The following is a 25,029-nucleotide window of genomic DNA, read 5'->3' on the forward strand; positions in this document are numbered from 1 at the left end:
GGTTTTAAAATATACGCTTTTTTTTAAATCGCTCCCCCACCCCTTTCTCCCTCACCACATCAGTAAAAATTGCCACTTCCAAATAAAATAGTCGTGTGATTAAAAGTCGACTTTTAAAGCAAATATAATAATTTTAATTTTAAAGTATAACATTTATAATTTCAAAAAAATGTTTATTTTTAATTAATCTTAAAAAAATATCTATTCCCCTCTTCTTTTTTGTTTTTAAATCCGCATATTTTGCGGTGATGAGTGAGGATAAGAGATAGGGCAGAGCTTGGTTGGGGTTGTCTTTTCCTGTAATAGGTTGTTAGCAATGGTGGAGGCCGTAGTTCTTTACCCGTCACCACCAATTGGCCACCTGCTAGCCATGGTGGAGTTAGGCAAGCTTCTATTATCTCACCGACCTTCACTCTCTATCCACATCCTCATCGCTACACCACCTTACCAAGCTGAATCTACCGCTCCTTATATTGCCGCCGTCTCTTCCACTATTCCTTCCATTGTTTTTCACAAGCTACCCAAAGTCACCCTCCTTCCATCCACTGATGTTGCCCACCATGAGTTCCTTACTTTTGAGGTCCTCCGCCTTAGCAACCCCAATGTCCATGAAACTCTCCTTTCCATCTCCAAGGATTACAAAGTCCATGCTTTTATCATGGATTTTTTCTGTACTGTGGCTTTCAAAGTCGCCGTTGATCTTAGTATCCCTCCTTACTTCCTCTACACCTCCGGCGTTGCTACTCTTTCCTCCTTCTTTTATCTACCAACCCTTCATAATAACACCACCAAAAGCTTCAAAGAACTTAACCTTCTCCTCAACATCCCAGGTGTCCCACCGGTGCCATCTGCCGATATGCCTAAGCCAGTACTCGATCGCAACGATCAAGTCTATCACATCTTCATTAACAACTCCATGTATTTGCCCAAGTCAGCTGGGATTATAATCAACAGTTTTGAATCCCTCGAACCCAGAGCCATCAAAGCAATTCGCGATGGACTCTGTGTTCCAGATGGCCCCACACCTCCACTGTACTGCATCGGACCGTTGATTGCTGACGTTGATCGGAGAAGTGGAGCTAGATCTAATGTTGCCGGTGAAGGTGCCCCTGATGATTGCTTAATGTGGCTTGACAAGCAACCTAGTAAAAGTGTAGTGTTCCTTTGTTTTGGTAGCCTGGGACTGTTTTCAGCTCAACAGTTGAAAGAAATAGCTGAGGGGTTAGAGAGAAGTGAGCAAAGATTCTTGTGGGTGGTGAGAAACCCTCCTTCGGAGAACCTAAGTGTGGCGATAAAGGAACAATCGGAACCAGATTTGAACACTTTGTTACCTATGGGGTTCTTGGAGAGGACGAAGGAGACGGGAAAGGTGGTCAAGTCATGGGCGCCACAGGTGGCGGTGTTGAACCATGATTCCATCGGTGGGTTCGTGACACACTGTGGGTGGAATTCGGTGCTGGAATCTGTTTGTGCGGGGGTTCCGATGGTGGCATGGCCACTCTACGCAGAGCAAAGGTTCAACCGGGTGTTGCTAGTGGAGGAAATGAAGATAGCCTTGCCGATGGTGGAGTCAGAAACAGGGTTCGTAGATTCAAGTGAAGTGGAGAAGCGAGTTAGAGAATTAATGGAGTGGGAACAAGGTAAACTGGTTAGGGAGCGAACCGTAGCTATGAAACACGCCGCCAAGGCTGCTATGAGTAAGGGAGGTTCCTCTCGTCTCGCACTAGCCAAACTCTTTGAGTCGTGGAAGAAGGAATAATACCTGAATTCTAGTGCGGTTCAATTTTTTACTTACGGTGAATTTGGATGGGCGGTGCGTTTAGCTGCATTTAGTAAAAACAATTGTGGCAGTGAGATTAGATACTATAGCGATACTGTAGCGTGAGACAAAAATAAGCTAAACGCACTACACCGCACCTAATCGCCTATCCAAATCCACCATTAATCCAATTTAGAGTTGTGCATTGCCGGGCCGGGCTCAACTAAAAGTTTAGGCTTCGGCTTGGCTTAAAAATGGACTTAAAATTTTATTTAAGCTCAATTTGAATAAAAATATAAAATTTGGGCCTGACCCAGACCGTCAATATTAATTTTTATATTATTTTTATATAATTTTAAAATATATATAATAAATTAAAAATACTAAAAATATCAAAATAAATATTTCTCAATAAATTGAAAATAAATTTTAAAAAATATGTATATTTAAATGATATTAAAATAGATGTAACTTAACAAATAGATACCTCTAAAATAATAACAAAATTAACAATAAAATATGTTTTATATAATATCCAAACAAGAGTAATAAAATAGTGGGTTTTTACAAAATTATTATAAAAATAAAAATTTACCAAAATATTATAACTTTTTTATTTACCAAAATATTATAAATTTTTTATTTACCAAAATATACTAAAAAACAAAAAAAACGACAACAAATTTGATCAGGCGAATCACATTGGCGGCACCAAAGGTGCCAAAGAGATTGGCGGCACCAATGGTGCAAAAGGACTAAAATGTGACCACCTGCAGTTTTAAGGACCTGACATGCAAATTTACCATTTCAGATTTTGAAAGTGAATTGTTGCAGCGGGGCACTAAAATTGAAATGTGGCTAATTGCCTTCTAAGCCCTCCTTATTTATTATTTTCTTTTTATTCCTCTTCAACTCACTTTTTTATTTAATAAACAAGCCCTCAACCTATTTTTATAGTTAAATAAGCTCTTAATCTATGATTTTTACTCATAAAAGCCCTTTATTTTATTATTAAATTAAATATATTTTACCTAAAGTAAAACTATTTAAAAAGTATAAACTAATTAGCATTTTATATATTATTTTGGTAATTTGATGAGAATAGTTTATTTAAAAATTTACTAAATTTGATGAGAATAGTTTATAATTATAATTTATTTTTCTATTTGGGTTACATTTATGGGTGATCAGTTTTATTATTACTTCGGTTTTCAATAAGGCATGCCCGATATTTCTATTACTTTTTAATTAAATCTAATATTAGTTAAGTGATAATTAAGATACTTAGAATTCTAATTAAGTAATAACTCTATTTTAATTTAATAAACTATTCTCATTTAATAACTCTATTTTAATTTAATTTTCTCATTTAATAACTCTATTTTAATTTTAAATTTGAATGATTAAGCTTGTAATCTTGCCTCACGCGCATGAGGGGTGCAGATCCAAACCCATCGGGGTTGGGCCCACCCGCACGACGTGGGTGACGCGAAATGTACCAACACAAAATTTATTTTTTTCTCAGCAAATATACAAAATCTGGTTTAAAAGGACATATATCATAATTTTATTTGATTCCAATCAATTTGATTTAATTTTAATCAAATTGATTTAATTGCTCATTTAATGTAGATTTTGTATCCTTATTCATGGATATTTTCAAAATTCCTTCATATTGAATGCCTATAAAAGCCTAAGAAATCTTCAAAAATTTTTGGACAATCACACTTTCTCACACCGAGTTTATTTTGCTCTCCAAAATTCTTCTCTTTTCCTCTCCATATTTTCCAACGTTTCGGTGATAGAAAAAGACAACATTTGTTCGTTGACCACTGTAGAGGTGCTACTGCTTCGATCATTGTGTTGTTGTATCTTAGGAGACAGTCGACCAATGTTTCTCCCAGTACGGCTGAATCTGTCTTAAGGAAACAGTGTAAAACATGCCTCAACATCTAGGAAAACTCGGTTCTTCTTTTCGATTTTTGGTTTTCGTTATGTTATTTATTGGTTTTTCGTATCAGATAAATTAGATATAAATTATTTAATTTATTTTATACGTAAATATTTGTTTATTTATATTTGTATATTTGTTCACTAACGTGTTTTGTCCAACAATCTTAAGACATGTTTCCTTTATTATTTTTGCAATTCTCTAATCCGAGACGAACGAGACACCAAGGCGAAAAGAAAAAAGAATTTTTTTTATTTGAAAATAAAAATAAAAATTGAATAAAATCTGTTTCGTGGTTTATTCCCGTCGTTCAACAGATTTTATTTCATCTTTGATTTTTTTCCAAACGAATATTAAAATTAAATAAATTCTGTTTCGGGATTTATTACTTTCGTTTAACAGATTTTATTTAATCTTGATTTGTTTCCAAATGAAAACTTAATCAAATAATTCTATTTCGGGATTTATTTCCAACATTGAAAGAATTGATTTTGATTTTATTTTAGAATTTTAATTCTGCCATTTAACAAATAAAAGAGAAATTTTTCTGTTTATGGTGGTCTTAATTCTGGCTTTAAATTGTGAAAGCTTAATTTGTAGCTTCAAAATTGTGACATCAAAGGAAAAGAAAATTATCAATGGTGAATTAAAAAGACAATATAAGAGTGCATGTCTAGGGTTGGTTCTTTGAAAGATTTTGTATTTAAGAGTGCCAAGTGCACCACCTCTCTTTTAGGGTTGCCTACCTGGTGCATTGTTTTATTGTATTTTTTATTAGATCATATAAACTTTTGTTTCGGGTTTTATTAAATTCCTGCCATCTAACAAAAGTTGATAATTTTCTAATTATGGTTTTGTTTCTTAACAGAAAATGGAAACTCCCACTAATTTAATCAATTCGCAATCTGAAGCTTTGGATCAAATGCAATCTTCGATTCAAAACTCAGTGTTGCCGGTGGTGGCTGCTGTAAGCCACAACGAGAAACCTGTAAAATTCTCAGGACAATTTCAGGACTTGGCAATAGAAAATGTTGTTTTATTTGACTATGTTGAACTTGGCCAAATTTTTGAAAGATGTCTCTCCTACTGTTAAAGAGGGCGAGGTAGATGAAGTTACCGCTTTCACTGCTTTTGAAGCTTGAAACTATTCTGATTTTCTGTGCCAAAACTACATCCTAAATGGATTATCGAATGCATTGTACAAAGTGTATAGTGTCAAGAAAACAGGTAAGGAATTATAGACATCATTGGACCATAAATACAAAACTGAAGATGCTGGAGCTAAAAAGTTTTTAGTTGCTAAATTCTTGAATTTTGTAATGATTGATTCTAAACTAGTTGTGAATCAAGTGTAGGAACTTCAATTGATTGTTCACAAAATTCTTACTAAAGGGATGGTGATAAGTGAATCCTTCCAAGTGGCAATCATTATTGAGAAGCTGTCTCTTGCTTGGAATGACTTCAAGAATTAACTAAAGCACAAAAGAAAAAACAATGTCAGTGGAAGATTTAATTGTCAGGCTTCGGATTGAAGAAGACAATATAGATACAGAAAAAAGGCTCAACAAAGCAACAAATGTCAATGATGCTAGGACAAATATCATAGAAGTCAAGGACTTCAAGAAGGGAAAACAACCTCAGGGTGGGTCTAAATTAGGACCAAAAGGTGGCGTTTCCAAGAAGCAAAAATTTCAAGGAAAATGCTTCAATTGCAACAAGATAGGGTACAAATCATCTGACTATAGGATTCCAAAGAAAGTTAGAGCTAACGAGGCCAATGCTGTGGAAGAAATTTCTAAGGAAGTTCTCGATATGAACTCATGTGCCTAACATACGCAAGAACTATGAATAAGAATTTTCTTTTAAATGGGGAATGTTTGTGAAAAAATGATATGCAATGCAATATTGTAAAAAGAAAAACTATAAATAAGAATATTTCTTCTTCTTCTATTTATATACTTGAGTCATTTGATTTATGGCATGGTAGGTACGGGCATGTTAATTATGATACTTTACATATATTAATTAATTTAGAGCACATTCCTTCTGATAAGTGATAAAAGTAACATATTTTAATCTCGTTCTTAATGCGTTTTTGGATGATTATTTATGCAAATTAGTGAATTTTATGCTCCCAATTCTTTAAATTTATGTTTCTATACTTAGGTGAGCATTTGAGAGTAAAAAGAGCGAAAAATAAACGAAAATTAGACAAAAAAAGTATATTTAAGAAGCCACATGGGCTAGACACACGACCATGTGAGCCACACGGTCTGGACACATGGCCATGTGCTAGACCGTGTCGATTTCGCAACTTGCTTCCCAAACATGCAGAAAAACATAATTTTTAGGCTTTTTGGGCAATTTAAAGTCTATAAATACCAAATAGAAAAAGAGAATGGGAGCCACCAGAGAATATTGAAGAAAACAACTCGAAGAACACCATTAGAGCTATCTCTGAAGCAGATTTCCATTAAGATCGAAGACCTTCTTTAAATTTCCTTTGAAGTTTTTATGAGTTTCATTATTTCTTGTGGTTATTTTGACTTTGAGATGTTTTTATTCAGAATTATGAACTAATTCCCTAGATACTTAAGGAGGATGAAACCTATGATTTCTATTATTTGATTTCTATTTTACGCGATAAATACTTGATTCTTTTCTCAGTTATGTGTGTTTATCACTTGTTTTAATATTTCTGGGGTATTAATTCATGTTTAATGTGCTTAAATCAGAGGAGGAAAGTCACTATTTAAGAGTAGATCTAGCATAATTGAGTGGAGTTGCATGCAATCCTAGAAATAAAACGACATAAATCTACCAGATTAGAGTCAAATCTAATAGGGGAATCCATAGATCGAGTTAATGTGATAATAGAGTTTTAATTAGAAATAAATTTTAATTAATCGACCTAGAGTTGTTGTTCTTACTCTCGAAAGAGATATTAGCATAATTTAGGGATTTCCACGGATTAAGATACCAAGTGAATAAATCATTTAATTTAGATTCTTAATAATAGATGAAGTCTAGGTGGAATCTTTCTTGGGTATTGTTTCTCGCATTGGTTATTATTTAATTATTTTCCTGATTTATTCTATGTTTAGTTCTTAGTTAAATTAATTTAATAATTTTAGTTTAAAATCAATCACTCCAATTTGTCAGCTAAATAATAGGAAAACGATAATTACTAATACTTTTAGTCCTCGTGGATACAATATCTCTACTCACTATAGCTATACTATTTATCGATAGGTGCACTTGCCTTTGTCGTATTTTTAGTTAGTTTCGTGACACATCTAGTTTTTGGCGCCATTGACGAGGACTAAAATATTAGGAACACTTTATTTTTATTAATTTAGCGCTTTTTATTTTATTTTATATTTCTTAAATTTAATTTCTACATTCTAATTTTTTTTCTTTTGTTTGCTTCTGACATGTTCTTTTAGTTTATGACTAGAGGAAACTAGTCGGGACCATTGCTTTTCGACAATGAGATTAAAAGTACTGCTCACAGAAATCATAGAGAGATTAGAGAAGTAAGGCTAAGTCAACAGAATATAGTAGATGAACAAGAAGACAACATTATTACTGAGGAGATGGGCGATAATCAGAATATTCAGCTACCTCTTGCAGCTCTTGTTTCTCGTACTATGTACGCTTATGCCAAGCCTACTTTGACTAGGGCTGAATCGAGTATTGTTTGACTTACCATTGCTGCAAATAATTTTGAACTAAAGCCGAACACTATTTAGATGGTACAATAATATTTTCAGTTTGACGGTTTACAAGATGAAGACCCAAATACTCATTTGGCCAATTTCCTAGATATTTGCGACACTTTCAAGATTAATGGTGCCATTGATGAAGCCATTCGTTTACGGTTATTCCCATTCTCGTTAAGGAACAAGACAAAACAGTGGTTAAACTCTTTACCACGAGGTTCTATTACTACATGGGCTCAACTGACCTAGAAGTTTCTTTTAAAGTACTTCCACTGGCTAAGAAAATTAAGTTGAGGAATGACATCTCTTCTTTTATTCAGATCGAATTAGAGACATTATATGTTACATGGGAGAGATACAAGGACTTGTTGAGAAGGTGCCCTCATGATAGGTTACCTTTATGGTTACAAGTTCAAACCTTCTACAACAATTTGAATCCCTCAACTAGGAATTTGATTGATGTAACAGCCGGTGGAACACTGAACAATAAAACACCCGAAGCAACTTATAAGTTTATAGAAGAGATGACATTGGATAATTATCAGGGGTAAGTCATGAGGATAAAGCCAATGAAAATAGTCGGTGTTTTTAATCTAGATGCAGTCATCATGTTATCAAACTAAGTAGAAGTACTAAATAAGAAAATTGATGGTTTATATTTTTCTACGCAGGTGAATCTGGTGATGCAATGCGATACAAATAGAGTTGGAATGACGAATCCAGAATGTTTACCCTTCAGTCTTAGTATAGAGAATGAGCAAGTCAATTATATGGGTAAAAATTTTAGACCTCAAAATAACTCTTATAGTCTTAACTATAATACAGATTGGAGGAAGTATCTCAATTTTTCTTAAGGTGGTCAAGGCAATCAAAGAACACAACCCCCTCTAAGCATTCAACAACATCATCAGCAAGAGAAGAAGTCGAACTTTGAAGAGATGTTGACAAAGTTTATCTCGGTGTCAGAAACTCGCTTGCAAAATATTGAGGCAGCACTAAAAAATTAGCAAGCATTGATTCAAGGACTCAAAAATCAAATCTTGTTAAATTAATTTCAGAAATACCACAAGGTAGCTTGCCTAGCAATACTATAACTAACCCAAAGGAGCAGCTTCACGCAATTACTGTTTGAGACGTAAAAGGGTTAGTTGAACCTGAACAAGAATAAAGGCAAGAATGTGGTGAACAATGATAAGGTTGAGAAAGGTAAGAAAGAGCAAAAACCGGTTGTCAAAGAATACAAAGCTCGAGTGTCATATCCTAACGCGTCAAAAAGAGACCACATAAACGAACAATATGGTAAATTTCTTAAGCTTCTTAAAAAATTACACATTAACTTACCGTTTGTTGAAGCTTTTTCGCAGATGCCAAATTACGTCAAATTCTTAAAGGAATTGTTAGTAAACAAGAGAAAGATAGACGACTCGTCTAGAGTTCAACGCAGTTTGCTTATCCATTCTCCAAAATAAACTACTCAACAAACTTAAAGATCTAGAAGTTTTACTAGTCCTTGTCTCATTGGTAGTTTAAATATTGAGAATGCTTTGGCTAATTTAGGGGCTAGTATTAATGCCATGCCTTATAAAATGTTTAAACAACTTGGTCTTAGGAAACCCAAACACTCTAGGATGAGTATTCAATTAGCAGACAAAACCATTAGATATCCTAAAGGTATTATTGAAGATGTGCTTGTGAAAATCGATAAATTTATATCTCCCTTTGATTTCGTTATTTTAGACATGGATGAAGATAGTGAGGTACCTTTGATCTTAGGTCGACCCTTTTTAGCCACTACTAGGACTATTAACGATGTTGGTACTGGTGAACTTGTGTTTCGTGTAGGTGACGAAAAGATTATTCTCAAAGCACGCGATTATGTGAGAGTCTCTAGTGAGTGAGATGATTTTAAATGTTTTGTTAATGTGAGTAACCATGTGGCTCAATGAAAACACGAAAATTTATGTGTTTTTACATGCCCTTTTTAACTTAAAATCATGCTATTTTGGTTAAATTATTGTCGAAAAATAATTAAATATTATAAAATAATTAAATTTAAAATTATGATTATCTCATTCCAAACCTGATCCTCAGATCCTCAGATCCTCGGGATTAGTCTGGTATCAGAGCCAAGGAGGAGCAGGTATTTTTAAGTTTTAAAAATATTCAATTTGTTTTCAATTTTTCGAGTTCTGGTTTAACTATCTTCATTAATGTATTATTATTTTGCTGAGAATTGATACAGTGTCCAGTTAGCCATGAGTTAAGCGTGTCAAGGACAAAGTATCCCTTTAGGCAACTTTAATAATCCGAAAATCTAGATAGTAGAACATCCTTGTAGGAAATAAGAAAACAAAGAATGTTTCCTTTCCTTAGAAGAACCAATTCTTCTGTAAGCTTTGTTTCCAATCAATCCCAAGAATCCGACCAAACCTCAAACAACACTGTTAATGAACAAGAAGAACATTATGAAAATATTCCCCAAAGATTTGATAATTGGACTCTTCCAAGAGTTCCAACAAACCAAGTCTACAAGAAAACAACTTTTGAAAACTTAAATGCTTTTTGCAATTACGTTATAAAAACAAAAGAAAGGAGTTTACCTATTTAAAAAGAATCTGAAACTGTAACATCCCGATTTCGACTCTAATCGGACATAGTGGTTTCGGGACCACAAGTTCGAGTCAAAAAAATATTTTAATATTATTTTCTGTGTTTATTATGTGTGAATTTACTAGTGTGAAAATTTCGTGCTTTAATTTCGTCGTTTGAGTGTCCGATTAAATAAAAGGATTAAATCGTGTAAAATAAAAAATTAATGGTTATTTCTAAAAGGGCTGAATAGTGGTTATTCTTTTAATATGAAGGTTTTATTTTGCAATTTGACCATTAAAAAGATAGTGGACGGCATTATGTGTATAATATATAGTTTTATATTATTTATAAAGGTTATAATATATATTATATTATAATATTTTAATTAAACAAATAAAAGCCACTATCATCTTTTATTTCATTATCATCTAACTGAAACTAAGAAAAGAAAAGAAAAGAAGAACAACCAAGCTATTCGGCCATCTTTGAAGCTTGATTTAAGGTATGTTTGGTTTTGGTTTTTGATGATTTTTACGTTTTTGTGATCATTGCTTCGTGTTATATCTAGCCCATGCTTTAATTTTAGAATTTGATGGTGATTTTGAGACATGCCATTTATGAATACTTGAGCTTGGTAATAGTTAATGATGAAATATGAAAGATACGTGATAGATTATAATGTTTGTTCTTGAATTTTTGATGAATTTGATTATTTTAGGTTAATTTGTAAGAAAATATTTAATTGAGGGACTAAAAGATGAAATAAATGACATGCAAGGACCTATATGAGTCTAGGGAATATTCGGCCAAAATATAGTGTGGTCAATTTGGAATATTTTGTGTTTTGTACAATTTGGACTAAATTGTAAAAATGTTAAATATCAGGGGAAAAATAGTAAATTTTCCATTTATGTGTTGTTGGACAAAATTGAATGAAATTATGTTTGAATGAGTTCAATTTGAATGTGTTTAGATCAATAATTAAAGAAATCAGACTTGGATCGAGGGAAGACTAAAGTCGTTGAATAATCGTTCCGTTTCGATTATCGTTGTCCGAGGTAATTTTATAAGCAAATAGACGTTGTAAATTTTAGATAAATATTAATTATATATGCTGAAATGAAATATGCAAAATATATATATGTGGTAGCCGAATGTGTATATGTTTGAGAAGCAGGGATAGATGTGAAGGTGATTTGTTGATATTTAGCATTGAGTGTGCGAGTATGAAATAGCTATGGCTATATGATTAGCACTAAGTGTGTGAATTAAATGATGCGGTTGAATAACAAGCACTAATTGTGCGAAATTAAATAATGATGTTAAATATCGGGCACTAACTGTGAGAAACCGAGATCAATTTGGTTAAGTGAGAGAAGAGCACTAATGGTGCAACTTTATTAATGCTTCGATAAATTATTTAGTACAAATTGTACTGATCCGATGAATGATAAATGTGACACATATGTATATGTTAGTATAAGTATGTAATATTTAATTAATATATGCTATCAAATTTAGTTGGTTATGTCAATTGGGATACAAAAGTATATGTATGTGTAAAAAGCATATATATATATTCGGCCAAAGGGTCAGTATATGTGTGAAGTCAAAACTATGTTTTATATGCATTTATATATGAATGAGTACATTCGGTAAAGAGTTGTATATGATTTGAATACTGAAAAAATAACGATGTTATTACTTAATGTATATTCGCCAAGGTGAAATTGGTTCATAGTTATATATTTGATATATATAAGATTTGCAAGCTCGAATGTGTATATATGAATATGATTGCATTATTCGGCTTGTTATTGAATTTTTAACGTTATTGAATTGTTTAATTGCTTATGACTTACTAAGCTGTGATAGCTTATTATGTATATATGTTTCCTTCAGTTTTATAGATTTTGGAAGCTAGTTACGGGCTCGGGGATCATCAGCGTAGTCAATCACACTATCGTCCGTCCATCGGTACCTATAAAGGTTAAATTTAAATCTATGGCATGTATAGACTATACTACCCCTTTTGAATATATTTTGAATGAAGTGTATATATATAATAAGCCATGCGAAAATGGATTGTTTATTTTGACATGAATGGTTTGATTAAATATTATGGTTGATGATTTGGCTATGTTTCTTAAATGGTTGAGACTAATATAAGTGATGTTATGCTTTGGAGGATTTTGAATTTTGATAATTATGAATATTGATTGTGATAGACAAGTAAAGTTGATTGATATGATACGGTATAAGTATAAGCTATGTTTGAAATCATGGATGGAAATATTTTAATTTTCGTAATTGAGATTGAATTTGAATTATCATTTACTATGTGAAAGTTGTATATTGATTTACTATGAATATAGAGTAGTTGAAATTGGTAAATTGCATAATGAGCATTTTTATGGAATTGGTCTTGTAAATGACCTTTGAAACATTGAGGGATAAATAATACATAATAAATATATATATATATATATATATATATATATATAGGATCCGTCTTGGTATGTTATGCATGGAATTGTTTGAGTATTGATGAATTTGACATTGGTTAAAGCATAAGTATTTAAGCTTAATTGTATTCGAATAAAGCTTGGGAAATTGGCCATATGAATAGTTATTTTATTTATTTGATGAATAAATATTTGTATGCAATTTGATAAGTAGTTTTGAGAGTATGAATAATAATAAGTGAATATACTATGAAATTATACAAATGCTTATGGCATATTCATTAATGTTTTTATTTGTTTGTATTTATATGGGTTGATATAGGTACATATGTTAAAATATAATGATTACATGTAAAATAGGTAAAATTTTAAATATGAGTTTTATATACACATTTGTGTCATTGTTGTTTGTAATTGATTTGTTAGTCGAGTAGGCGAAATGAGGTATGACCAAAAGTGGTGTTTGAAATATTCTGCATAATTTTTAATTATGAGTTATGTGTTCATGAATTTGTTCAATGCATGATATGAAATGACTTGTAATAGGTTGATATTACCTTTTTGATTTAAGACTTGGTTGGTTTAGTAGGTTGAACATGTGTATATATATGATTATTCGAATTTGAATTTGGTTTGGTAATACCTCGTAACCCTATTTTCGGCGACGGTTACGGGTTAGAGGTGTTACAGAAACAATCCAATTATTAGATAGAGTCGTCATTAATAAACTCAAAGAATAAAGATACAAATATTTCAATTTTGGACTAGTCCAGGTTGGTGTTAAACCTCTTAGTGTTGAAGCCACTAAAAACACCTCAATTTTAGTTGTCTTAAGAGACCAAAGACACATCATGTTTAATAACTCATTATTAGGAACTATAGAAACAAGCCTATGTACAGCCCTGATACATTTTAATTGTTATCCAAATTTTATGGTTTCTTTGACTGACAAAAATATTTTGACCCTCCAAATATTTTAATATTAGTCTATAGACTCCATTTCAAAGCTATATATTCTGTTGTTAATACCAAGGCTTTACTCCAAAGCCTAAAAGGAGAAACCCCCTTAATAGAGACAGATACCACAAGATCTCATACCACAATCCCAAGAACAATACAATGGCATGAGATAAACCTTCCTGATAAGTGGAAACTTGAGGGTGCTACAGACCCTGTGGCACCAACTCCCATAAGAAACACTTCATTAAGTGAAATTTCTCAGCACCAAGATGGCACAGTTGAATTAAAACTCAACATGCCACAGAGAATGCCTCCAAGATATTCCTTCGAAATTGGAAGTACCAGTACAACTTTTAGGAGGTTAAATTTAGAAGAAGAGTCAAATCTAGAAACACAAACAGTATATTTTAAGACAGCCAGAGCCTCTGTCTCTTCCATCCTAATAACATTTAGAACCAATTTACAAGGAATAGATAATTCCTCAAATATAGCTCAACCTATCTATGCCAGACAGGAAGAGAGTCCCCAAAATTCACCTAATATGTCACCAACATATTCATCAATGACTAATAATGCAAGATAAGGAGAAAATTCAGAAATATTTGTTTTAGAAAAAACTTTTGAGATAAACAAAGAATGGTGTAGAAAGCACTTCTATTCCAACAAAAATAAGTAAAAAGGATAAGATTACTTTAAAAATTATAATGATAAAAAAGAAAGGATTCTTCAAGAATATTATGAATTTATGAATACCCATAAAATCCATATAAAATTCTTTGAATGGTTTGAAGAATATTATTCAGAATCTGTTAATACAATAAAACATAATACTAGATGGCAGACTAATAAAGGAGAAGTTGAATCTCGACATCCCCCTTTAATGGAGGTTCAATATCTTCACAAAAATACTGGAATAAAAGCAAATCCTTTAAGAATGAGAGCTCCTGATGCAGGAGAACAAATCTCATCAAAAGATATTAAAATGATAGTAGAACAAAACAATTATACAAATATCAATCTTCATACAATAGGAAAACAATTAGATTATATTGAGAATTTGATAGAAAGTCAACCGATCAGGAAAGAACCAGTAAAAGAGATAATCGAAAAAAGTTTTAAAGAACCAATATTCACACCTTATGAGATTCCAAAACCTTTCCAAAAATCCCAAAATAATTTCTTAACAGAAATCCAAAATAGACTTGATGCTTTGGAAAGTTACAAGTCTGAATTAATTGCCGCTAATACCCTAATACAAGCCCAACATTCAGTAAATACATTACACCAATCCTCCAAATATGACTCTGACCAGTCAGATGAACAACAAATTAACAAGATGGCTTAGAAAAAACCAAAAAGATTATATTATCCAAAAACCACTGCACCTGATCTTAACATAGAAGAAAAACCTATTTTCCAGAATAAATACAATGCTAATACAATTTATGAATAGAATATAAATGGAATGTCTGAATACAATATTCTTAGTTTATTACAACAAATGACAATGGTTTCAAATGTTTATAAAACCCAAAATCAAAATGGATTAATCAGTGATCATGCTATAGCTAATCTTTTAGTTGCTGGATTTACTGGTCAATTAAAAGGTTGGTGGGATAATGCACTCATTAAAACCCAACAGGAAGAAATTTTAAAAGCAATAAAAAAGGATGACCAAGGAAGAATTATTTTAAATGAACAAGGAAGAGAAATCCAAGATGCAGTAGCAACTTTAATTTTCTTAATCTCTAAACAATTTATAGTTTGAATCCGAATGGTATAACGGGAAATTATATGGCAAACCTGAATATGGGTTTGAATTAAGCAATTCAGATATGTTTGAGTTATACGAAATTGAAAGTAAAGGTAAGTATTATGTATAAGATGAAAGGATGAATTAATCATATAAATATAAGTATATATGTATGTGTACAAGATTAGTAGAATTCGACCTACTTGTATAATTTATATGTGTTCTTTGATAACTATGTGCTTACAACTTACTAAGCTATTTAAGCTTACTGTGTGTCTGTTCATTCATTGTTCTATAGATTTTGGAAGCTAGGTACGAGCTCGGGGATCGTCAAGGAAATCCGTCACACTATCGAACCCTGTCTCGGTATTTTGAAAGCTTGAAATTTTGAATATATGGCATGTATAGGCTAGCATTTATTTTGTGTACTCATGAAGTGTGTCTATATTTAGCCATGCGAAAATGGCTTAATCTTGATTTTAATACTTATGTGTATTCGGTTATGATAATAGTTTAATAGGAAAGTATATTTCATGGTATATATATATGTGAGGTATTTAGTTATATAGCTTGAATATAATGTTAAAGTTTGTGTATATATGGTTAGAATTTGAATCTAATTTGAAAGTATGAGATGTGGAACAATTTTGAATGGTGGATAGTTATATAACTTAGCTTAACATTGAAGTAATGATAGATATGTATTTGATGAATTTTAATTATGCAAAAATTCGGTTGCTAATTGTAAGAAATGGACATGATCTATAACGGTTTGGTTGATTGTTTTATTTTGGATTTAAATGACAAAAGGGAGGTTTGATTTGGATATGTAATGGTTAAGTATGCTTATAATATATACTTGGATGATTGAATTTTAGGTACAACTCAAGATAAAAATGGCATGAATTATTTTGGAGGTTGGATGTAATGACCGAATATGTTGTATGGGTCTGGTTATGTGTATGTATCTTAAACATGTGAATTAGGTATAAATTAGATGTTGTAAGTGTACAATATGGTTCAAGTTGTCATGGTCATATGCGCACAAAATAGTAGTGAGAAAATAGGTACATTTTTGTGATATAATTTGATGTGCTTGCAAATTCGATTATAGATAGGTAACTTGAAACTATGTATATATGCTTATATGTCATGGTTGCTAATGTATGGATTGTTGGCTAATATTAGTTAGTCTAATTGTGCATGAATTGGGTATGGTCGACTCATGGTAATAGTTAGCCGATTTGAGGAATGAATAAATGGCATTAAGTTACTTAAATTTTGTTTGGATGGTTCATATAGTTGCGGTTAAATGAGAAATAATTTTTTTATGAAATATGCTTGATCATATTATGGAGTGGTTAATTCTGCAATTACTTTTGGACCTTAAGTCGTCTATAAGCCTGTATGGAATAATGAACTAATTATGTTAAGTACTTCGAATACTATTGAGATTTTGTTGTGCATATGATTCGAGTAATATGTTTTGTAAAGTATGTGTATATATTAAATAGCTTTAAGACATGTCTAGTTAATTGAAAATGTGATTATTTTCATGGTATGGATTCGAGTAAATTTTTAAGGTATTGATTTGTATTAGTAATATGAATTAATGTATGATTAACCTTTAATTAGCTATATGCTTTATATATATATATGAATATGACTTGCATAAATGTTCGTATCTGTATTTGAGTTCGGTAATACCTCGTGACCTTAATCCGGCGACGGATATGGGTTAGGGGTGTTACAATATCTATACTCACTATAGCTATATTATTTATCGATAAGTGCACTTGCCTTTGTCTTATTTTTAGTTAGTTTCATGACACATCACCTTCATTTCACATTAATTATAAACATAAATGTGAAATTTGTGTTGAGGCAAAATTAACAAGGTCTTCATTGCAAACTGTTGAAAGAAGTATAGAACTACTTGATCTAATACATAGCGATGTTTGTGACTTAAAGTTTGTTCAAACGAGAGGAGGGGATAAATATTTTATTACCTTTATTGATGATTGCACAAAATATTGCTACGTATATTTGCTTAAGAGCAATGACGAAACAATAGAGAAATTTATTCTCTATAAGCAGGAAGTTGAAAACCAACTTAATAAAAATATTAAGATGGTGAGAAGTGATCATGGTGGTGAATATGTTGAACCATTTGGTGAATATTGTACAAAACATGGTATTATTCATGAAGTGACACCACCATACTCTCCTCAATCAAATGGAGTAGCCGAGCAGAAAAATCAAACTCTAAAGGAAAAGATGAACGCATTGCTAGGAAGCTCTGGATTATCACAGAAATGTGGGAAGGGGGAAGCTTTTCTATCAACTAATTACCTTTTAAATAAGGTGCCGCGGGCAAGAAAAAGTACAAGGCACCAAATGAATTATGGAAAGGTAGAAAATCATCCACAACCACTAGAAAGTGTAGGGTGTCTTGCTAATGTAATGGTAAGTCGGGACATATGCATCGTCAACACAATACCGTTAGACAACTAATCTCAAATGAAGTTATCTCTATTGATTTTGTAAAATCAAAAGATAACATTATGGATCTGCTAACTAAAGGCTTAAATCGAGATCATGTTGATAAAACATCAAAAGGAATGAGACTAAAGCCCATGAAAATAAAAGGCGCTATGTAAAGGAAAACCCTACCTAGCTGACTGGAGATTCCAAAATCTAGGTTTAAAAGGATAACCTAATTGTATAGACCTTGTGAGGTCACTGTGGGGGTACTTATCCCAAGTTCGTTCCTACGATGTAAACAATGACTAAAAATGGGATAGGTTAAGTAATGCTTTTAAAGACCATTGTGTGTTTCGGTGAGCTGAACAACATAAGTTACTTATGTGAGAGTGAAGTGGGGCCGCTTCAAGGAGACTATTGAGGCATAGTTCTCTCAAACTCTTGAAAAACCAAGACATGTTCACGGCTATATGAACATACCCATGAGAACTAAAGCCTTACCAGAGAGGTAGTTGTGTGAGGTATATCATCGTTTACACAAACGACAGAACAGGTCAAAGACATCACGTCTACTGGTCATCTAGTAAAGTAAATATACTTTCACAATGGAAGGTTCAAGACTGGATGCCAACCTATCCTATACAACTATCAATTGTAGATTCTATCACCACATCAAGTCAATGTTTTCCATTAAAACTATCAATTTTCATTCATGTGGGGGATTATTGGAAAAATTATAATTATTTGGAAACTTTGAGGCATATTCTTGATTGGTAAAGGTGGAGAGTTCAATTATAAAATTATGGTTTTATATTCTACTCCATGATACCTTTATAATGATATATCATATGCTCAAAATGGTTGAGTGATGAATGAGAAATTGTTGCTGAAAATAAGCTACTTATGAATATTTGTTGAGGAAAAGAAAAGCTTAGATCCCACATTGGTTAAATACCAAGTATGAGATGTGTATATATTTGAGAATCCACTTGAAAGATGATTGAATAACTAAGCTTATAACCCTGCCTCGCAAGCAGAGGGGTGCGGATCCAAACCCATCGAGGTCCCATCGAGGTTGGGGTGCACCTGCATAACATGGGCGACACGAAATGTCCGGATTGGTCGGGCCCAAAATGGGTTTGCGGATATTTTAGCCCAACAAGAAATTTATTTTTTCTTAACAAATATACAAAATCTGATTTAAAAGGACATATATCCTGATTTTATTTTATTCCAATCAAATTGATTTAATTGCTCCTTCAATGCAAATTTTGTATCCTTATTCATGGATATTTCCAAAATTCCTCCATATTGAATGCCTATAAAAGCCTAAGAATTCTTCAGAATTTTTTGGATAATCACACTCTCTCACACCGAGTTTATTTTGCTCTCCAAAATTTTTCTTTTTTCCTCTCCATATTTTCTAACGTTTCGGTGATAGAAAAAGGTAATGTTTGTTCGCTGATCATTGTAGAGGTGCTATTGCTTCGATCATCGTGTTGTTGAATTTTAGGAGACAGTCGATCAACGTTTCTCCAAGTACTGTAGGAGCGGCCGAATTTGTCTTAAGGAAACTATGTAAAACAAGTCTCAACATCTAATAAAACTCAATTCTTCTTTTTGATTTTTGGTTTTCGTTATGTTATTTATTGGTTTTTTTGTATTTGATGAATTAAATATAAATTATTCAATTTATTTTATTTTATACTTGAATATTTGTTTATTTATATTTATATATTTGTTAGCTAACGTGTTTTGTCCAACAATTTTAACAATCAGATGATTGATAGATAGCAAACCTTCCATGAAGTATGGTGTTTGGAACAAACTTCATTCATATTGGTTCTACTACTAGATAATGCCGAATTGTGGACGATCCTTGATGGGTTATGTTTCGCTTGCCGAGTGTGACAATATGTATGTAGTGCAGATGATACCGTTAGATGGAAATGAGTGTAGCAACCAAGCATTGGTAAGAAGGATTAGAGTTGTTTGAAATGGTGAATGGTGAAACTTTCGTTGAACAAGGATCCAGGACTTTATAAATTTGCAGAACCTCCATCTGAGTTGATATGGATTATATTAGACATCATTCATGCAAGTATGAAAAGGGTCCTATAAAAGTGACACAATATTACTAGTTTCAAACCCGTCATAAGCGGGACTAATTTATTAAAAAGCATAAGGATAAACTTAGTTTTCCTTCTTATCAATTTGATTCTTATTTTTTTAATTAAATTTGGTTATTAACCTTTAAAAAAGACAATTTACTTTTTTAACAAAAAAATTGATTAAAACATTAATTTTTAATATAGTTAGCGTAAGCAACTCGTGTGATAATCCATATGCACTTCGTGCTAAAATGACATTATATACCACCAAAACATATGATTTTAAAATTATAAAATATAAATAAATTAAACTTGAAAATAGAAATATAATAATGATGTACATGTGAATTATCATGCAATATGTCATGTTTAAACATTTAATATCTTAGATAGCATTTTCGTTAAAAAAATATAATTTCAATTCTTTTTCAAAATTATGGTAAAATTTGATTTTTTTTAAAATTTCATGACCAAATTTTTAAAAAGAAAATGAGTAAATTGGCAAAAGAAATTTAAACCCATTTGTGTTTCGCCAGTTCTAAAGACAGGGCCATGGGTTATGTGTCATGCTTTTTAAGTTTTTTTTTGGTCTGAAATTCCACATATACAAATGTAATTAATTTAGTTTGTAGATAAGATGAGGCAAGGGCAGATGGTACCCAGCGCATATTCGTTTTAATGTTCTTTTAAACTCACATGGAGAAGTCGACATTGACAACATTGCCCCTTTATTCCCATCAGATTCATACCCTCAAAACATGGTTATATTGGTCAAACCAGAAAAAAAAATGGAACAACACCCAAAAATTAGCTTCAAATATGGCCAATGAAGAGCTCCAGGCATTTTGTAGCTCAAAACCTTTGTTATTCAGAAAGAGTATCCATGTACAAGCTGCTATATATATATTGCCCTGCATTGCTTTTTTCTCTCTTTACAACCTTCAAATGAGGTAATCTCTGTACTCTCTTTGTTTTTCCTTCTACTTTGTTTAGTATTGTAGGACTACCTATTAGTTTTTTTTCCCTGTAGTGTCATTTCTTGCAGTATTTTTGTGTTGTTATAGAATTATAATAAAATATATCATAATTTGATTCGAAGTCTGATCTGTTTTGATGATTCAAAATTCAACTTGAAAAAATCTCTCTTACATAAATTTTTAAAGACCTCTTGAGGAGAATCTGCTCTTTAGACACTCTCATTTTCATCATCTTCTTCATTAGGTACCCCTTTTCTTTCTCTAGACCAATTAAAATTTGTTCCAACAAATAAATTTTAAGTGATAAGTTAATTGGTTGAATGTTCATCTTTCTTAAGAAGTGTCGTTCGTTATAATGTGTGCATATGAGTCTAATGATTAAGGGCAAAGTCGAAATATTTTTTGAGGTGGTTATTTGTGAGTGCTAAAATATAATTTTACAATTTTAATAGTATATATTTTTTTATAAATTTTAAAAAATTAAATTGATAATTTATTAATTTGGGAGAGTAATACTAAATTAAAATTTTATATAATTTTAAAAATCAGATTTTAAGAAAATAGGGTTAGCAGCCCTCGAAGCCGCCCCTGAAAATGATCCGCTCCTATTAAGGGTTTGTGAGTCCTAAAGTGATAGGGACCACATTTCAGTTGGACAGCATCAATACCCCAAACTTAATTTCAACTATAATACAAAACTTAAGGAACCTAATTCAAAATTTATTTTTTAGAATTAATTATTTTATTCACATTTTCTCAAATTTTTTAAAAAACCCTAACAGTCCCCTTCAAACTACAAGTTAAAAGAAATGGAAATTGATAAAATCAATAAAAAAATTATATATTTCAATTGGTTTGGAAATATTGATTGATCTATATATTATTCATCGAATTGCAGTTTGTCTGATGTTGTTGTCACATATGTAGGGTGATCAATATCATGTGAAAAAAGAGGATCTAAATCAGGTTTTTGGATCTTAATTTTTGACTTTTTTTTATCCTTACATCTTCATTTCCCCATTTCACATTTTCTTTTGTTAACTTTGATTTCGAATATACGAGATATGGAAATTTTAGTTTAAAAAATCATAATTATTTTATTCAAATATTTATTCAATTTAAAAGATTTAGTGTTTTTACTTATCCAAACCTTGGTAGATCTACACGTTCTCCCTTTGAGCTCTCCATAAAGTAGGGAGACAAAAACCCAGACATAAAACCAAGCATATACATTTCGGGCACAATACCTCCACCGTTTGAGGGTTTATTCGACTACTAAAATAATAGCATTTTCAAAACTTCTCCAAATATGTTATAAATATTTGTATATTTCGTAAGTTCGGAATTTAAATTTTCCACTTTTATTTTTAGAAATGTATTCTCTATTTTTCATATTTCAAAATCCAAGTCCAACTATTAATATGTTAAAATTATTTTGTTGAATTGAGATTCATTACAATGTCATTTTTAATTACATTATTATCGAGTGAGTATTTTTTATTTCAAATGTCATACCAACAAATTTAACAATGTTAACAATTGGACTTGAATTTTAAAATTTTAAAAGTAAAAGGACTAAATTAATTGAAATAAAAATATAGGGGCTAGCATTTAAATTTGTAAAGAGTACATGGACCTATATTATATTTTAACCTAATAATTATTACAATTGATGGGTATCCCCCAAACTGATGGTCTAACAACCATGTTTAATTCCCATCAGAAACATCTAGATTTTGATATTTTAAAAAATAATAATAAAATAAATATTTAATACAAATCACCTGCTCACTGCACGTGTGAAAATAATATTAGTCGGTTTATATCAATCACGAGCGTCTTCATCAAGAAAATCAAACGGTCGTCAATCTCCAACATGTGAAACGGTTCAGATTTGAAACACCTTCATTAAACGGTCTAGATTAAATCTAACGTGTACACACTCACGCTCTCTATAGCCACAAAACCCGATACTAAGAGCTTCAAAGAAAACAAGTCAAACAACACTCAAATCTTACATTTCTCCGTTTTTTTTCCTTCCAATCTTCAAAAACGTTTCAAAGCGAGTAGTTGGGGGGTTTTTTTTTTCTTTTAAGAATTTGTGTGGAAAAAAAAAAGGAAAAAAATGGCTGAGCACGAAGAGAAGAAGCAGGAGGAATCTTTGATGGAAAAGATAGCGGAGAAGATCCATGGTCATGATTCGTCGTCATCGTCGTCGGATTCCGATGACGACAAGCCATCGGAATCTTCGATCAAGGACAAGGTGTTTCGTCTCTTTGGAAGAGAAAAGCCCGTCCACCATGTTTTCGGTGGAGGCAAACGTATGTTATAAGGACCCTCCTTTTTCTTCAGTTCTTAAATTATGGTCTTTTACAAGTCTGGGTTTTTAAATTTTCTGATTTTCATTTAGAATCAGATGTTATTTTTATTTTGTGTCGTGAGAGAGTAATAAGATCTGACTTAGTGATTTGCATCTAGCTTTTAATTTGATTAATTAGTGATATTTGAGCTTAATTATGTTTTTTGATCAGTGAATCTGTAGATCTTGAAGTGAATTTATGGATTAATTTTGGTAAAGTTCATTTTTATTTTTTTTGCTTTGTGAGTGTGCACAAATTCTAGGTTTATCTTATTTTATTATAAATTTCAATACTTGGTATTATTGATTATCAATAGCCCCCTCCGATGATATAATTATGTGATGAAATTGGTATATGTGTGTGATAGCGGCCGACATTTTACTGTGGAGGAACAAAAAGATCTCAGCAGGAGCGCTTGGTGTTGCAACTGTGATTTGGGTTTTGTTTGAATTGCTTGAATATCACCTGCTCACTCTAGTGTGTCACTTGTTGATACTTGCTCTTGCATTGCTCTTCTTGTGGTCAAATGCTACTCAGTTCATCAACAAGTAAGCTGTTGCATTTATTTTCCATATTGGGTTTTTATTCGGACTCAGGTTTGTTTGTTTCTGCTCATAGTAGTAATGTAAATGGTTTTTTTTTTCTTGAATAGGTCTACACCGCACATCCCGGAAGTTCAAATCCCTAAGGAACCAGTTTTAGAGTTTGTCATGGCACTTAGGTTTGAGATTAACCGGGCTTTCGCTGTCCTGCGGGATATTGCATTAGGAAGAGATCTTAAGATGTTCCTCTCTGTATGTTATTTTCTTGTTTCTCTTATACTTAATACTAGGTTTATTTGCTTGGCCATCATTTGCCATTATTCATTCATGATAGTCCATTTCATTTATATGAAAATACTGGAACGGCGTTGTGATTGTTCAGGTTATTGCTGGATTATGGGTCTTGTCTATTGTGGGAAGTTGGTGCAACTTCTTGACTCTGTTCTACATAGGTATTGAAGTTGCCTTCGAGCGCTTTGTTTTCCCCCCTTTTAAATGTTCTAGTTTCCTGGTTTAATGTAAATGCTTTTGCAAAACAGTCTTCGTACTACTTCACACTGTACCTGTGCTGTACGAGAAGTATGAGGACAAGGTGGATCCCTTTGCCGAGAAAGCAATGCATGAGATTAAGAAGCAGTATGCAGTGTTTGATGCAAAAGTTCTAAGTAAGATTCCTAGGGGACCGTTAAAGCAAAAGAAGAAGGATTAGCTTACCGGTCAAGATGTTGATGCTGCTAGGTTCAGAGGTTAGAAATACATCTGGTAGCTGTATTTCATGAAGTTGTTGAGTTTTATCCAGTATCAGTTAGAACCCTGCTTTTATCCTTTACTTTTGTAGTAACTGGGTTCACAATGATGATGAAAATGGGAAACTTTTTTTTTCTTAACATCTTTGGTTCTGCTGCCGTACATGGGAGCTGTCCCATGGATTTATATGCTATGTGAGACAATATGTTATTGTATTGCATGTTGATTAATGGATTGTACACCGAATTGCAAGTTCTTTGGAAATTTTTCTGGTTATCCTACTGAATAATTCACTTTGCTTGTATGTTTGGGGACTGTTTGACCCCGTTATCTTTTATAGACTGCTATTGCTTTCGTTAGAAGGTTAATATAGTATTTTAGTTATTCTGGTTCTGGTCAGTTTTGGATTCACGTAAATTTGGATTCAGAATGTTTCAAGTTCAGGTCATTCTGGGTTTAAGTCAGATCATTAGGTGTTCAGGCCATTTTAGGTTTTGGTCACTTTCGGTTCATCGGATCAGTTTTCAGGTTTGGCTTAGAATTGTCAGGTCTAGTTGTATGTTCTTCCTAAACAATCTCACAGCACACTTAATTCCACTGGATTAA

The 25,029-nt window shown here is 32.2% G+C and overlaps 2 protein-coding genes and 1 non-coding gene across 3 annotated transcripts; 2 read left to right on the forward strand and 1 right to left on the reverse strand.

Annotated features, from left to right (window-relative positions):
- The first annotated feature begins 234 nt into the window (after positions 1–234).
- Positions 235–2,084, forward strand: LOC105788269 (UDP-glycosyltransferase 88A1). The gene has a single exon (XM_012615070.2). It carries the CDS (start codon positions 317–319, stop codon positions 1,757–1,759), a length of 1,443 nt encoding a protein of 480 aa, XP_012470524.1. The 5' UTR covers positions 235–316; the 3' UTR covers positions 1,760–2,084.
- Positions 2,085–7,719: 5,635 nt separating this feature from the next.
- Positions 7,720–7,826, reverse strand: LOC128039456 (small nucleolar RNA R71). Its single transcript, XR_008193960.1, has one exon. It is a non-coding gene; the product is annotated as a small nucleolar RNA R71 (small nucleolar RNA).
- Positions 7,827–22,729: 14,903 nt separating this feature from the next.
- On the forward strand, positions 22,730–24,687 carry LOC105788266 (reticulon-like protein B4). The gene is made up of 5 exons (XM_012615068.2): positions 22,730–23,095; positions 23,502–23,682; positions 23,787–23,928; positions 24,059–24,128; positions 24,216–24,687. The coding sequence occupies exons 1-5, from the start codon at positions 22,900–22,902 to the stop codon at positions 24,383–24,385; spliced, it is 759 nt and encodes a 252-aa protein (XP_012470522.1). The 5' UTR covers positions 22,730–22,899; the 3' UTR covers positions 24,386–24,687.
- Positions 24,688–25,029: the final 342 nt, after the last annotated feature.

Source organism: Gossypium raimondii, chromosome 2 (assembly GCF_025698545.1).
Source record: "Gossypium raimondii isolate GPD5lz chromosome 2, ASM2569854v1, whole genome shotgun sequence".
Taxonomy (NCBI): domain Eukaryota; kingdom Viridiplantae; phylum Streptophyta; class Magnoliopsida; order Malvales; family Malvaceae; genus Gossypium; species Gossypium raimondii.

Excerpts from the sequence above, each read along its gene's own strand:
- LOC105788269 (XM_012615070.2), top strand. The coding sequence starts at position 317 with ATGGTGGAGGCCGTAGTTCTTTACCCGTCACCACCAATTGGCCACCTG.
- LOC105788266 (XM_012615068.2), top strand. The coding sequence starts at position 22,900 with ATGGCTGAGCACGAAGAGAAGAAGCAGGAGGAATCTTTGATGGAAAAG. Across the intron at positions 23,096-23,501 it reads TGTTTTCGGTGGAGGCAAAC|CGGCCGACATTTTACTGTGG; the intron begins GTATGTTATAAG and ends TGTGTGTGATAG. Across the intron at positions 23,929-24,058 it reads ATCTTAAGATGTTCCTCTCT|GTTATTGCTGGATTATGGGT; the intron begins GTATGTTATTTT and ends GTGATTGTTCAG.